General features: G+C 40.8%; 1 protein-coding gene across 1 annotated transcript in view; it reads left to right on the top strand.

The window, feature by feature from the left end:
- FNDC3B (fibronectin type III domain containing 3B) overlaps nt 1-15,223 on the top strand; it is a 208,998-nt gene that overhangs the window by 122,253 nt on the left and 71,522 nt on the right. The window contains exon 7 of the mRNA XM_074912198.1: nt 10,743-10,801. Coding sequence (XP_074768299.1) covers nt 10,743-10,801 — 59 coding nt within the window. The remainder of the gene's footprint in view (nt 1-10,742; nt 10,802-15,223) is intronic.

The raw sequence follows: 15,223 nt of genomic DNA, 5'->3' as shown, positions 1-15,223 counted from the left end.
TTTCAGGCATTATAATTTGGAGTGTTTTGTTTTTGTTTTTTTTTTTTTTTCTTAAAAACAGACTTTTCCTCTAGAGACTAACCTCTTAAATAGATGCAGATAGTATAAGTAGTGCCTAGAAATAAAATTTCTGCTTAAATGTAAATGTTAATACAAAATCAAGAACAGTGAAAAGGTGACACATTTTCTCTATTTGCCCTGCTTTAGAGAAAGTTTTCCGTGCTTACCTTTTTGTAAAGGATGAATAGCTCGCTCTGACTCTGTCCCTGAGAGTGAAATACTGGTTATTGCTAAAACCTAGCATCCCAAAGCACTGTTCATTACCCATGGTGAAATCTAAAGAAGACATTTCTCCATTAATTTCTTCATTGATTCAGGCAAGGCTGAAGAGTTGTGACTGAGGGCAAAATTTGGCTTGTAACTGGTTTTGGTTTTTTTTTTTTAAGTTGCTTAGACTATAATGGGCAGCCTTATGCCTTTGCACTGGGGAAGTGCTCTGCTGCCTTCATATTGTTGTAATAACTCAGTGGCTTTACAAGGTTCATTGCCAAGGAGGTTGTTAATTTTGGCTGAGGTGCTCCGTTTAATCCCAACCAAGTTTGGAGCTCCTATGGAGTCTGTTTCGGCTGTGCTGTCTGATTGTTTTCCTGTGCAAATATGCAGTTTTGCAGGTTATTGTGCTAGTTTAGTGTTTGATCAAGAAAATGCTATTATTGTGTATAACGGGCAGATTATCAAAGGCTTTTATTGGCCACTTTTCGTATGGTCATATTTTTGAAGGTCAAGAAAAAGTAAGTTTTATTTTGGGCTCAATACTGATGCCATTGTCCCCCTGTACTGAAGATAGTATTTCAGAGAAAAAATATTTCCTGATTGGCATGGAGCAGCACTCATAGGATTTAAAACCCTAGACTGGTAACACTGGAGACGTGTCAAAGTCTGTGTTTGATGGGGATTATATTTTCCACCTCAGTTTTTGGAGGGTACAGGGTCACCCCTGCTGTGGGAGGACCTGCTGTAGCTGTCTCACCAGGGGCACCGAACAGTGATAGAGACAAAACCATGCCCATGCTGTCTGCTGCTGGTAGTGGGATGCAGTGGAGCCATCGGTGACCCAGTTGGGAAGAGAAGACACTCATTTTTGGTTGCTGTCAAACTTGTGCCACTCATTAGCGTAAGGAGAATTCATGAGACTCCTTTCACTGTTTGCATTTGTGGTGCTCAGGCTCTCGCTTCACCCAGCAGCTGAGAGTCAGTTGCCATGATTGAAGGGAGCCTTTCCGAGAGGAAATCTTGCCTCTGTAAATGCCAGATAACGTCATTTCACAGCTGGCATCAGACGACCTTTTGAGCCGCTATCGAGGCCTTTCACGTTTTAAGGAGCGTGGGCATCTTGGCTGCACAGTTGTCCCTCCCCTCCTCCTCCTACCTTGGCCTGGAGAAACCTGTAGGGCTTTTTATGGCCCTTTCACTTGTGGCAGCCTGTGATTGTAATAAAATAGTAAGATGGTGATCTTTGCAGAAGTTACTTCTCCTTCTGAATGACCACTCAGTTCATCAGACTTGGAGGGCTGCCGGAGGCTGCTGTGCCAGGTTGTACCCTGGCTCTCAAATACTAACAAAGGCCAGACAGACAGACAGTCACAGACTAAAGCAACAGGGTATGAGGAGAACCAAGAGGGGGAAAGGATGATGTAGTACGAAAATAAATGAAAGAAGTTAAGGGTAAGGCAATGCCACACATCCCAACTATAGCGTAGAAACTTGTGAGAGGTTTAAAGATCTTCATTATAATCTAGGAAAAGATCAGTGTTTGCTGGCAAAGTTTGTAGGAGGCATTAAACTTCAGATTTTTGCCTGGAAAGTGGGAGTCAGGAGCTCCAGGAAGGTTTTAGGAGGACCTTTTAATCTCCTTGTTAAATAAAAAAAAATTCTTGTTAGAAATTAAAGGCATTAATGGCAACTGCAGGTAGACTGCTCACAAATTCCTGAAGGAAGGGGTAGAAAAATGTTTTGCAAAGATGTATCAAGTGTATGCAGCTCCTATAAATCCAACCAAATCGTAAAAGACAGAAAAAAGGAAGAAAGTCAAGAGGGAGGTAGGTAATGCTTTTCTAAAAACACACACAAATAATTTCACTTACTACAACAGTTCTCTCAGCAGTCCTTATGTACCTTCCTGCTCCTGAAGCAAGGTGCAGGAAGGGGCAATGATTGATTAAACAATTCCTTAATCGGAAAGTATTGATTATGTATCTTCTTTTTAACCATTTACTTCAGTCTCGTAGTATCACAGTTGGTGAACTGCAATGGCCTATGGGATAGTGGTATCTAATGCTCGTATGGAAGGGACAAGACTAGAGAAGAAAAACTTATTTTCAAAGTCTGCCTGTACTACCTGCCTAGTGAGTTACAGCCCCGAACTGCTGCTCTTTCTGGTGCAAGTTCAGTGCATAAACCATGGGGCAGAGCTCTATGTCCCTCCCAGGCCAAAAGGCAAACCTGCTGTACCTCTAAGCGGATATGGGTAGCGAGTTAGATCAAGTTGGAGAAACTCAAGATTTTTAGCCACAAAGGTTCAAGCTTTTTAATAGCTGTCACACATAGGTTTGCCAGCATGAGGAGGCATTGCCACGTAGCATATCTCCACTTGCCTCGCACACGGGGATGCTTGCCTGCCTGCTCAGGCAGGAGTTCTGCCTATGCCAACACAATTTAGAAGAGCGCTTTGAAATTGCAGCCTGTAGCCTTGAAACCGGCGCTAATAAAAATCAATGTAATTTTAAATAGTAACTCTTGGTTAGCTACTTTTGTATGAATCAGCTGTGCCACTTTTTAAAAAGTGTACTTGTTAAAAAGGTGGAGGCGTGGCCACTGCCTGTGGCAGTCTGCTAGTCAGCCCCTGTTTGCCTGCAGAGCTTTTGCTGTCTTATCAAACCCACGTAGGGTGCTGGCTGCTGTTACAAAATAAAATATTTTGACACAGAAAAGAAGGTAAAGCAAGTCAAAAGTCTGAAAGAGAGCACTCCAAAAAGAGGTTCTCTGTGGAAGCAGTTTGTTGTTCCAGCAGATTCAGCTTGGGCTTTCTCTGTTTCTGTGGGTTATGTCATTGTTTAATTTGGTGTTCCTTCAAAACCAGCCAGCTGCAGCCATATGAAGCACATTGCCTCTGTTATCTGCTTTGTGAGATGTACAAAGCACTTTCTTAAGATGTAAAATGTATGTAATAGAAATGGGGGGTGGCTCTATTTTACTAAGAAAGCCCTTTTCTGCCTTCTAATGGACCAACTGCGTGTTCACAGTAGGAATTCACTCAGATCTTTCGCCAATAAAGTAGGAGTTGTTATTGCTGTCTTCCAGCAGTAGCAGCAAAGAAGCAGAGAAAAACAAACCCAACGTGTCACTTAGACTCCGTTTGTCCCTTGCATCCAGCATTTCATTTCCCTTGTAGGTTACTACTGATCCTATTTTCCTTGCTCCATCCGAATGAAGAACATACATCAAAACAATATTGGGGGACAGGATTGAATGCACTTACATTTATTTTTAAAACACATTTTAACAGAATTGACTTCACTACATACCTCTGAGTGCTTCCACATCTGCTTGATGTGAAAACATCCGATGCTTATCTGTGCAATAGCAGATACTTTGTGCTAAAGAAGGATGTCTTGAAACAGATAGACAAACCATATGATGTGAATTTGCACTCAACCTATTTCGGAGAATCCTGCCCTATTGCCAATAGGATACTGAAGCAGTCAAGGTAAAACTGTCAGGTTAACAGATATGGACTGTGGCCAGGACATCTTTAAAATGTGATTAAATTCGTGTCTAAAATACAGGGATGTTGAGGCAAACATGTTGGTTGTCCTTTGCTTTAAGTCCCAGTGTGTCAGGATGGCTAAAGATTTAATGTGGTTTTGTTTTGGTTTGGTTTGGTTTTTTTAGTTTGAGATCTGAAAAGGTAATAAGTTTCTGGGGTTTATGCAGGGGTTTTGTTTTGTTTGCCTTCAGTTATTTAGGGAGTGGCTTGATCTTTTTTGCTACCTACTTGTGATTTGGTCTTTAAGATCAAATACTGAAAGACAAGCTCATAAACATCAAGTAAAGCATTTTAGCAGGAGAATTAAGATAGCAACAGTGTGAAGGCTCTTAGAAAAGGAAAACAGGTGAGATGCTTATACACAGCAATTATTTAAGAATTAGAACACGTTTCAACAATTGGATCTTTTCTTGAAATTGAATAACGTTGATCTCTCTACCTTGGACATGGGAGCTGAAGTTGTTTTTTATTAACTTTCATGTAATTGGCAGAAATTTGAAATATTTAATATTTAGAAATCTCATGCAGGTATTTGTAGTCTTAATTAATAATCTTCCTTGGTGTATTATATTTTAGCATGGTTGTGATCGACTGTTTTGAACATAAGTATTTCTTTCACAAGTTTTTGATTCTGAAGAGCTCCTCGGTTTTGCCAGTTGTGGAAGTGGTGCTCAGAAGAGTTGCATAAAGTGCGGTGTGTTCAGTGTGATGCTGGATTTGCTCTTCTCAGTAGTACATCTGTTAGCCAGTACATAGCCCTGCAGTTTAGCCGTGACCCTGCCCTGCACCGGACTGCCTCCCTGACAAACTGGAAAGATGCATCAAACTGGATTAGGCAGGAATCTGTCCTAGGTCTAATTTTATTCAATATTTTCATTAAGGACTTGAGAGATGGAATAAGGATTGATGCTTATTAAATTATATTCCATATCAGGTTCTAATAGGGCTGAGAGTGCTTGGCTTGGTGGGTTAAGGGGGAGGGAAGGGGGACAGTACAGGAGGGGAGTCAAATGGCCTTGAAAGAAAAAGTTTGATCAAGACAAAAGCAAAGTACTCCATTTCAGCTAGTCCTTCTCAAATCTGCCTTTTTATTTTTTTTAACTATGTGGTAGTTCTGCGCAGTAGTTCTGGGAAGTATAGTAGACTACAAAACCCAAGAGTCAAGTTACTCTTTAGAAAAAGAGAAGAAACCTCAAAGTGAGCTCTGTAAATGGTGTGTCACTCCTTAGTTGGTGCTGCTAGGGCCTTGTCTGGAGTGGGGTGGCCAGGGCTGCTTCTGCATCTTCAGAAGGATGGAGACCAATTTTAAAAAACATTCCAGGGGACAGCAGTAAGCAGGATCTGTGATCTGGTAGGTACAGATATGGAAGAAATGAGCTTGCTTTGTTTAAACAGGAAAAAATGCCTTCAAGTATGTGAAAGCTTGCAGCAAAGTGGTGATGAACTCAACTGTGGTGAGTGTGCAGGAAAGACGTCGTTAAGGTGCAGCAGGGAAGGTTGAGGGGATAATCTTCTCGATGAGAATTAGTTATCGTGGTAGATTGACTAGCCAAGGAAGTTTTGAGTTTGGCACCATCATGGGACGGAATGTTATTAATTTATTTGTTGAAAAACGGGCTAGGCTGCTGTCTCTGAGGAATAGTTCAGGTGCAGATGACCATGTTTGGTGACCATGTTTCTGTGTAGAAGGATGGACTTGATGTCTGTGTCGCATCCCCTCCAGTCCTGCTGTCTGTGACTCAGCTGCAGCACGGCATCTGCACTTAGAGGTTTGTTCTTGTACAAGGAGTTTTTTAATGTGTATTTCTACAATTCTCTGAAATGAAAAGTCTTGTATGTGTTCTTCTTTTGTGTCTTAAGCTCTGATACCAGACGGCAGTTCACAAAGGGGCTGGGCTGTGTTTTGAAGAGTTCATTTTCTTGCGGGTTGTAGGTTGTGCTGTACGTGACTGATAAAAGATCTTTCCTAGCATTAAAGCTGGTCACAGCCCCAATAAATCTGGAACAAATTCTGAGAAAGCATGTCATGTTATGACTGGCATATCTATGAGCATGGAGCTCTGCTTGAGAATTAGACTAAAAGTTTGCAAAGTGCTAGTGCTGATGTCATTGCCTTGGAATGGAAGGCCTGTTGAAACAGTAAATACTTTCTGTGGCCAGAAGCTAAGTCTTGAACTGGACCTTTTCCTCTCTGCGAAGGAAAGAATGCAGAACAAACCTAAAATGTGTATTTGCAATGGGAAAATCTTAATTAGTTTTAGAGCTTTTAGCTATTTCAAACCATTTACATGCACAGCTGCTGTTCATGCAAACATGAAAACTATTCATGGAAATGTCAGACTTACCTTGAAATGACAAGTATTTTTGTGTGTGTGTTTTTTAAAGCTTTGCTTGGTGTTCAAAATTGTGATTGGAAAAGTCTGAAAATCATATTTGTACTGTACGTGCAGAAAGGAACATAGACGCAGGCTAACAGAAGCATATAATAAAAGGCTTTAGTTCAGAAAAATTTAACATTGAAACCCTGTTAGCACCAAACAGCTGCTGGGAAAATAATTTTTAGGGACATTTACTCTTGGTTATATCTGTGGAGTTTTGGTTATGACCCAAAACTCTGAAAAAAGAGTGATGACCAAAATACAAACTTAGATGTGGTCCAGGTCTTACAGCTGGCTTCTCTGCTACAGAAGGTTAGTCTGAAAGATTGGATCCAAATAACCAGCAGCCTGGGAATGAGAACCTAATGCTGTAGCTTGGGACAGCTATAATATCTCTTAGACACAAAGATCTACAGGATAACTCAGATTTTTGTACTGTCCCTCAGAGGACCCCGTTGAGCATTCACAAGGAATTCATCCCCACCCCCAGCTTCCTCCTACAAGGAAGAGTTTTGCCACAGCAGATGTAGGGAACAGATGTTGAGAGGAAAAGTTATAATGGGACAATGACCTGAAGTGTTAGTTGGGCTCTTCCTTGACGTGACTGAACTTCTGTTCCTGATGGCAAAGGAGGAGAGGAGCACGTGTGTGCTGCCTGCCTCTGCAAGCCCCGGTGTTAATGTCAGAGGGTTGACATAGAGAGCTTTTATGTGTTCGTGTCAGATACTCAGTGCTCGGTCAGCTGAGGAAGGGACAAAGATGTAAAAGCAAATCATCTCTCTGTTATTCAAGGACAGTTTAGTGATAAGCAGGTGAATCATGCTCAGCCACCCACCAGCTTTTCTGAATTGTTGTAGGTAACTTTTCGGAATTCTAATCTCCTGTTTTACATCAAGGCTTCCCCTTTCCTTCCTCCTGTTGTTCCCCACCTTTCCACCATTTCATCTGTGATGTCTGGGAGACACTTCTCATCCCTAAGTGAGGATTAGTTCTAGTGAGCTAATGCAGTACAATAGTCCTCAGTGACTGATGAGTAACAATAAGAATGAGCTAGGAAAAAAAGGCTTTTCACCAATTCTGTATTATCAGCATTGAGCATTTTTTTTTTTTTTTCTTCTCTATCATTTGCTATTTCAGAAGGATTTCTGCTCTTTGTTGGCTTGAGAGAAAGATGTTGAGCTTGATACTTCATGTGTTATGAGAGAGACTGGCAGCTAAGACCAACTTCCCTACCTGAGGAAGGGATTCAGGACAGGTCTCATTCTCCTTAGTCTAGCTCAGGAGACTATGAGTAATTATGTTTATTACTGAAAGGAGATCAACCATCCATAGAAGCCTGAGAAATTTTTATAGCTTTTGACATGGAAAACTAAGTATTTGAAATACTAGAAGGAAGGTGACAATTCTGTGGGCTATTTCATCTCTCCCAAAACTGATGGCTTCACTTTTATTAACAGGCTTTTCCATGGGGCAGTTTTATGCTGGGTTTTTTTCTAGCTTTCAGACAGAGGTTGAGCTTGATGACCTTTCCTGAGGTCCTCTTCCAACCTGACCTATTCTCTGATGCTATTATAGACATCACTCATGCATAGTTACTGATTTTTCTCCTTAATTTTACATTTGCTCTATTTTCACGGGGCATTAACTATTATTCATGGGATTTTTTTGGTTTGAATTCAGTGCGGGGCTCCAAGGCACACGCTGTCCTTCCCAGATGATAGAGTGATTTCGAACCTTCTGATGAAAGGGCTCTGCTTACTATAGACCTTTCTTTGCTGCTCTTCTTGTAAAATGATTCACAGCATTAGCAAATCAGCAGCCTAGGGTACACCGGCTCTACACACGTGAAATGGTTGGTGTGTGTGCTGTGTGTGCAAGTGATGCCTTGCACCTGCCCCTTCTCTTAATGGTTGGAGTAGATGATCTTCAAGATATTTTCCAACCTAGATGATTCTGTGATTCACATGTGAACACTTGGGTTGTTCAGCATGGGGGATATCTGACATAGTTGATCAGCATATGTGCATCATCTGATACGTCTTACTCTTTAGAAAATATGATGCAGTGCCCACTCACATATTTTTCATCATCTTGAAATTAAATCCTTAATATTTTGCACACACGTTGACCCCTTAGGTCTGTGTGTGTGTCCTGTTCCCTCTCTTACTTTCCCCAAAATCTTTGGAGAAGATTTCTTTTCTTCCACCTTTGGTTTATCTGTATAAACTCCTGGTTTATATATCCACATTGTCCACATAAACAACCACATGCCCTTAATAACTGAAAGCTACAGTGTATCTGGTATTAAGAGCCTTCTTGTGAGCAAACTACATATTTGGGGGAGCTAATATAAAAAACTTCCTTAGTAGGACCCTTCATTGAGAAGTCTAGAGTACTACTTAATTTTTTTATTTGCTGGGTATACCCAACTGCCGTAGGTCTTCAAGTCAGTTCCTGTATTTGAAGTTTGAACTTTCAGCTGTGACCTGCAGGGTCAGAGGACTTAGTTACTGCACAAAGTGATTGTTTGTCATGGGAGAGGGAAGTGAAATTTCTTGGGGCTTCAGGGTTTATTTTCCTCTCCTGCTTAGTGTGTCACAGATAGCATCCTTGCTAGAAAGCAAAGAGAGGAAAGAAAATTCAGTCCACATGTTTGGGATTTAAGGTTGAGAATGATTCACGCTTAGCTTCTGGGGGTTGTAATTAGGGGTGACATAATAACTATAAACTTTCAATAAAATAGTAGCAGCATTTTTCTTACACTCTGTAGCTGCAGAAGCTGCTTCTGATTAGCATCCCTTCAAGATAAGTCTACAGGACCTCCGCAGTTTCCAGATCTGGATCCAGGCTTTTGTGTCAGTCCTCCTTCTGTACTGATGCTGAAGGGAACCCTGAATTCCGAAACACCCCAAACTTTGACATCTTCACTTGGATCAGCATCTCAACCTTTTCCTTAGCCGTTATAGTCCATGTGTGTAGTTTTCAAGTCAGTATTTTCTTACCCTGGATAAGTCCTACCAGTTTATATACTTTATAATACACTCTAAGGGTTATCTACTGTGGAAAAAAACAATCATGCTATCCTCTTCTCCTCAATTATTACTACTCCTTTCTTTTCCAAGTGGCTGAGACTGAAAGGAATCCAGGAATGCATGGAGCAGGCGATCTGTCATTCCCACTCCACACTAAGGTGCATACTTGTAGGGAGAGATGGGCATTTACACTGGAGTTCTGCCATCAGCATTCAGCCAATTCCATTTTTTGGCAGCAGAGCACATGGAATTTTTAAAAAGAAGATGTACTTTTTTAAAGCAGGTCACAGACAAAAATAAAGACACATTCTTGGGCTACAAGAAGTAGGTCAGGCTTTGGGGAAATCATTTGCAAAAGCTGTTGATCTGATCTTACCAGTTTTTCTTTATTAATATTTTTTGCTTCCTATGCCAAGTTTGTATGCTTTTTATGGAGAGGTTTTTCTCATTTTGCTTTGTGTGACGTATTCTTCTGCTTTGGTGAACAAACTTTTTACATTACATTTAGGAAAAAAAAAAAAAAAGGCAAAAAGACCCCAGAAAAAATACATTCCTATTTTTCCATTAGAGAATACTGTAGTGGAAAGTGAGGCCTCTCTGTGCTGCGGTCCAAAAGGAATAAAGCTGCTTTGTGTCACCTCATTACTCTAAGCTGATGTTTTACCTCAAGACTTTTGCGGGGGGAGGATGGGGGAAAGGCTGTTTCCACCACTCAGATGATCACCTCTGCAGCACCTTGTGCGCCCAATTAATCTGTCTAATTTAGGGGAAGTATTTCACACCCTGCCCTGTGATAGTGCTTGCAAGAGTTGCTGTACCAGGCACAAGGCTCAGGGAGGGAGGATGTTTTATTGCTAGTCAGGTGTCCAAATTAGCCTGGCATGACTTTTGTTCTCTTGATAATTGAAGGTGGCTGATGGAAATGCTCTGACCATTAAATGCTAACAGCATTTAAGGACAGGTAGCTGTTAGGTGCGTGCCGGGGCCTGGGGCACGTCCCTGCACGGGGGCAAGAAGGGAGTTCATCCTCTCTGGCAGCCCGGTGCTTTGGTGAGCAGTTGAGTAGCCCAGCTCCATCGGTGGTGGAGTCAGGATGTGTTTGGTTAACAAATCAGGATTAGGTTCAGCAGTGATGGAGCTGTAGAAACCCCTGGGCTTCTTCCACAGCCGAGCTTTAGGAACAGGATGGGTTTGATCTGTGAAAGCAAATCCCAATTAACAACATTGTTTGTGGAGGATACCTCTACGAGTAATCCCACCGTTCTGAATATCTGCAATTACCGGAAGTTTCATTAACTTCTTTTTTTCTTTTATAATTCTTTAAATATTAATTCATGTAACTGCATACCTTAAATTCACAAGATCAAAACAGCTGATGCTCGTGTACAGGTAACATCTCTTTCTCTCTTCTTTGCAAATTCATGAAGAATTGCTGAAACAGCTGATGTTTTTGTTTAATTTTAGTCACTGATTTTTCTTCCTATTTCCACATTCTCTGTTCTACAGAATTTGATTCAGAAACAAAAAGGGTTCAAGACATTCTTTCTGGAATGGAGAAACCACAGGTATGTGATCTCAGATTACCACACACACACACAAAATGGTAAATGTGATAAGTAGATTGTGACACAACATACTGGTGATTTCACAGGAGAGCAGCTCTGAATTTTTTTCCTTACTAGATTGTTGCTGCTACATATAACTAAGTCATGTTGCCAGGATATAAATTTGAAGCATTTTTTGTGCTTGTGGGTATTTGTGGGCTCTGTACCAGTTGCCTGTTTCCAGAGGACAACTCCCAGTATTCATCCTGCTGTGGGGAACCCAGTGCACTGGGGTGATTTACATAGCTCCTACCCCCTCTCCCCTGGGTTTAATTTTATTTGTCATGAGCAATATTTGTCTGTAATCATGATTAAATTAAGCTAATTCTATTATTCAGTGGCAATTACTATATTCTATGTTGGTCTGAGCCATAAAAGCACGTGAATTGTAATGGAATTGAATCACCATCTAAATAACTGTAATGCTGGGTGTGACCGCTGTCAGGTAAGATTATTAATAAATCCAGTTGTAAGCCCTTTGAATGTGATGTTTTTCTAGTTTGGCGTGTCAAATGAAAACCAGAAGAGTATTGTAGATCTAAAGAAACAGTCCAAACAAGCACTAGAGGCAGCAGTCACAAGGCAGAAGGAGATGTCTGTGCAGTGGGAGTTCTGTCTTCTTTGCTCTGTCAGGGCTCAGGCCTTTCTGTGTCCAAAATGAAAGCTAGTAAACAAATAATCAAATAAAAAAAAATAAAAAACAACAAACACTTGGAAAGCTCATCTAAAGACCAGGTTCAACTGTAGCTGATAGAAGCTGATCTAAAGAAATTCTGCAGTGGGAGTATGAAGGGGTGGCTAGTCCTTAGCTGCAGAAGTGGCAGAGCTCAGGGAGAGGCAGGCATGAGCACAGGCTGAGGTTTATCTGGAGGCTCTGTTCTCTTGGATGCTTTTGTTCTGAATAAACACAAAAGGTGTTTAGTCTTAAATTGCTCAGTCAGTAGGTGTTGGATCCTAGTGTCCCGGCATCTACAAGAGCAGGTTCAAAGCCAGCCAGAATCTAAACCAGACCTGCAGAGATGATAAATACTGAGGGCTACAGCCCAAGTTTCTGTTTCCAAGACGAAAAGTTGCTTTATTTCATGTAGAAACAAGTGACAATACTAAACTGAAGTCTTGAGAGAAGAGTTTCTGCGAGATCAGAAGGGGAGAAAGTGCACTTAGCACAAAATCAAGCTGGTTTATTGTAGAGAGTCAATATTTTTGTACTGAGGGCTACTTAAATGTTGGTTACCTGGTAAAATGCCACAGCTAGATGCCTTGTGCAAAGATCCAGAGACCTGACATGAAAAATGCCTTATTTCATGCTTAGTTTCTCTCTTTACCTCTGTAGAGATATTTGAGCAGTTTGCAGGATTCTGAGCTCTGCGCAATTAGATTTATGGTAACCGGAGCATTTAAAGCAGAGGGGAGCAAAAAACTAAAAATAGGCAAAAATAATTTTGCTTGAATTATTTCAAAGATAGAGATCATTTTTTGGGGAAAAAAAAATCCAAAACATGACAAATGCTAGTTCAATAATGATGACATTTAGTGAGAAGGTGCTGGGGATTATCTATTATTCTCTCTGTAACTTTGACATTTGTGAGTAATTAAACTCATAGGAGTCTCCCAAACTATTAATTGCTATGAATGATTATACGTGTGCGTAGTCTGTATTACATCTGATAGAAATACATCGTATTATGCATAAATAGTCAGCTGAGCCATATTTCTTGGTGAGCCTTATGCCTGTATGAATGGAAAATAAAACAACGTATAGCAAAATGATTTTGTAGAAAGAAATGACACAATTAAAAAGGAAAGGCCCAGAGCAGTAAGTCAGTAGCAAGTCGAGTGATGCTCTGCCTGCAGCACATGGCCTTGATGTGTCCAAGAGAGCAGCTCTCCACCGTCAGCTGAGCCACTTTTCATCGAGCTTGTCCACGTACCTCTGTGTGCCAAAGTCTCTCTCACTTTTCTGAGTATAAAATATTGACACTTTTAAAATTACTAATTGCTTAAAAGTCTGGGTTTGGTAATAGATGTGGTTACCTGTTTGAAAGACGTGCAACCAAACTGTAAGTTTAATCATAGTTTTATCTCTTTGACAGCAAAAATTTAAAAAGAATCCTTTTCCTCCTTTTGCCCTATGTTTTTATTTAAACCAAAATGTATTTTTAATTCACATTATCGCAGACAAAGTAAGCATTCTCTAAAGCAAATACCTCGGTGAGGGAAGGGAAACTCGATTCTGGGTTTCCGAAGTGGCGGGGGGCAGCGTCGCTGCACCGACGGCGTGGCTGCCGCGCGGCTCGGAGGGACCCCACCTCCCGCGGGGAAATGCCACAGGTCCGCACAGTCGGAGCTTAAACATTAGTTTGACTTTCCAAAAGGCATTCTGCTCCCGCTGACTTGCCTCTGCAGTGAAACTCATATTTAATCGTCAGGATTTTTCCCTAAAATTGCAGGATTCGAGCCATAGTTTAAAAGCAAAATCTCGACCTGGTAATAACCATGAATTCATTTGACCTCCAAGTCTTTCAAACATTGCCCTCGAGGGAATAAATGAATGTTGCTTGCAGTGTAGTTCTCACACATACAATAAAACCCTGAACCACACGATGCCTGTGAATGCTAACCCGGAATTTGAAAGATAATGAAAGTTGTACAGAAACATTGTTCATTACCTGAAAGCCGGGAAGGACCGATATTCATCAGTCTTGTAACCTTATTAAACTAGTGCAGGAGTTGGGATTCTTTCCCAGGGGCTTTTATAAAATAATTATTTACACCACCGAGTTTTGATAGTGTAGAAAGCAGGCATTTACTGTGTAAACTGAGAAGTTTTCAAAAACTAATTAACTGTGCCTTTCACCAGACATAGAAAACTCCTTGTGGGAGAATCTTTTGTTAGGTCTTGACTAAAAGGCCAAGCCAGTCCTGTTCAAAGCAAGCACAGCAATTTTGGGGACAGATGAGACAGGCTGGAGTAACTGGAAAGCAGCACAGGTAAACCTGCCCAGCCTATGAAGAGCTGCTCTGGCTGCTTATATTTTGGTTGGATGGAATTAGGGCACTATTAATAAACAATAAACTGTTTTTTACTTGCAGCTAAGTATTTATGTCTGCAAGTTCAGCAGTGACATTAAGCCCACGATCGTGGTGTTAACTGTGCCATTCCTTACAGCATGGAAAGGGCTGCTTCAGATCTGTTCAGCTGCTCAGTATCTTTTGAAAGGTGCTTTTTTTTTTTCCCGGGTGTACGTTGGAGTTAAAGCTCCTGAGCTGGCTTGCGAGTTCCTGCTTGTTAGTCTCAGCATATCATAATGCCATTTATTTAACTTACCCTTTTTCACAGCAAAGCTAGTGGTTCCTGCTCCAGTTAGGAGTTCCTTGGTGAAGTTAAGTGGTGGCTTTGGACATTAGATCAGATAATGAAGAGATATGCCTTTAGCTGGTAAACATAATACGATATCGAGCCTGTTAGTTGGTGAGCAGCCGATAGGTTTATCTCTAGCCATACAAATAAATCCGTGCCCAGTGCTCACGCTGACGTGCACAGTACCGTGCTGCTTTCTGTACCCAGGGAGTGTATAGATTTGCCTTGTCTGACTTTTATCATGCAGACACTGACCCCTCACTTGCTTTACTGCACTTGTTGTGTGTACTCAGTGCAGGTAAGAATTGTATTTAATGATTTCTAGTGTTTATTTTTAAACCTCCACCAGCAGTTACTGTGTACATACCACCACCAAGGCAGGCCAGCAGCCACTCTGAACGCTGCATCAGTAAGAAGCTAATGGTGTAGTTGGAGCAGCTTAGCAACTGGGTTTGGACTTTTATCCTCTTCATGGAAATGTCTGCACACTGGCTTCAGAAAAATAGTCTAGCAGTTTCGAGTGGTTAGTCCCTAAGATACTTTCTCTTATTTTAAGCAACTATGAAAGACCTTACAGATTGCTCAAGTTCATGAAAGGCCAGAGTTTTAGTTGTACACAGAATATATATATACGTGTGTCCTTGTGAGTAGTCACAGAGAAAAACATTTCAATAGAACATTGGCAGGATATCATGCCTTCTGCTCCAAGTCTGTCTGAATTTATGAAAAACAATTATGCAAGCATATTTCCATAATAAAAGAAACTGTGTGTTGATGGGCTGAGCTGGCATAGTAGTAATGTATGTTTGGAAAAAAACAAAAAGTCAATTTTGATCTTACTATCCAGTTTTCTGATCAAAATACTACTTAAAATACAGAGTTTTAGCTCTCAATATCTCTGTCACAATTTCATTCACATACGTGTGTGTATGTATATATAAAATTTAACTTATCTGTTTTATTTGAATCATAAAAAATTCTTATGAACTATCTAATCTGGTATCAGTGTTTACTGGTCCAGG

The sequence above is a fragment of the Athene noctua genome, chromosome 8, assembly GCF_965140245.1.
Source record: "Athene noctua chromosome 8, bAthNoc1.hap1.1, whole genome shotgun sequence".
In the NCBI taxonomy this organism is placed as follows: Eukaryota; Metazoa; Chordata; class Aves; order Strigiformes; family Strigidae; genus Athene; species Athene noctua.
The sequence above is the reverse complement of the archived record's forward strand: the minus strand, read 5'-3'. Positions and strand labels throughout refer to the sequence as shown.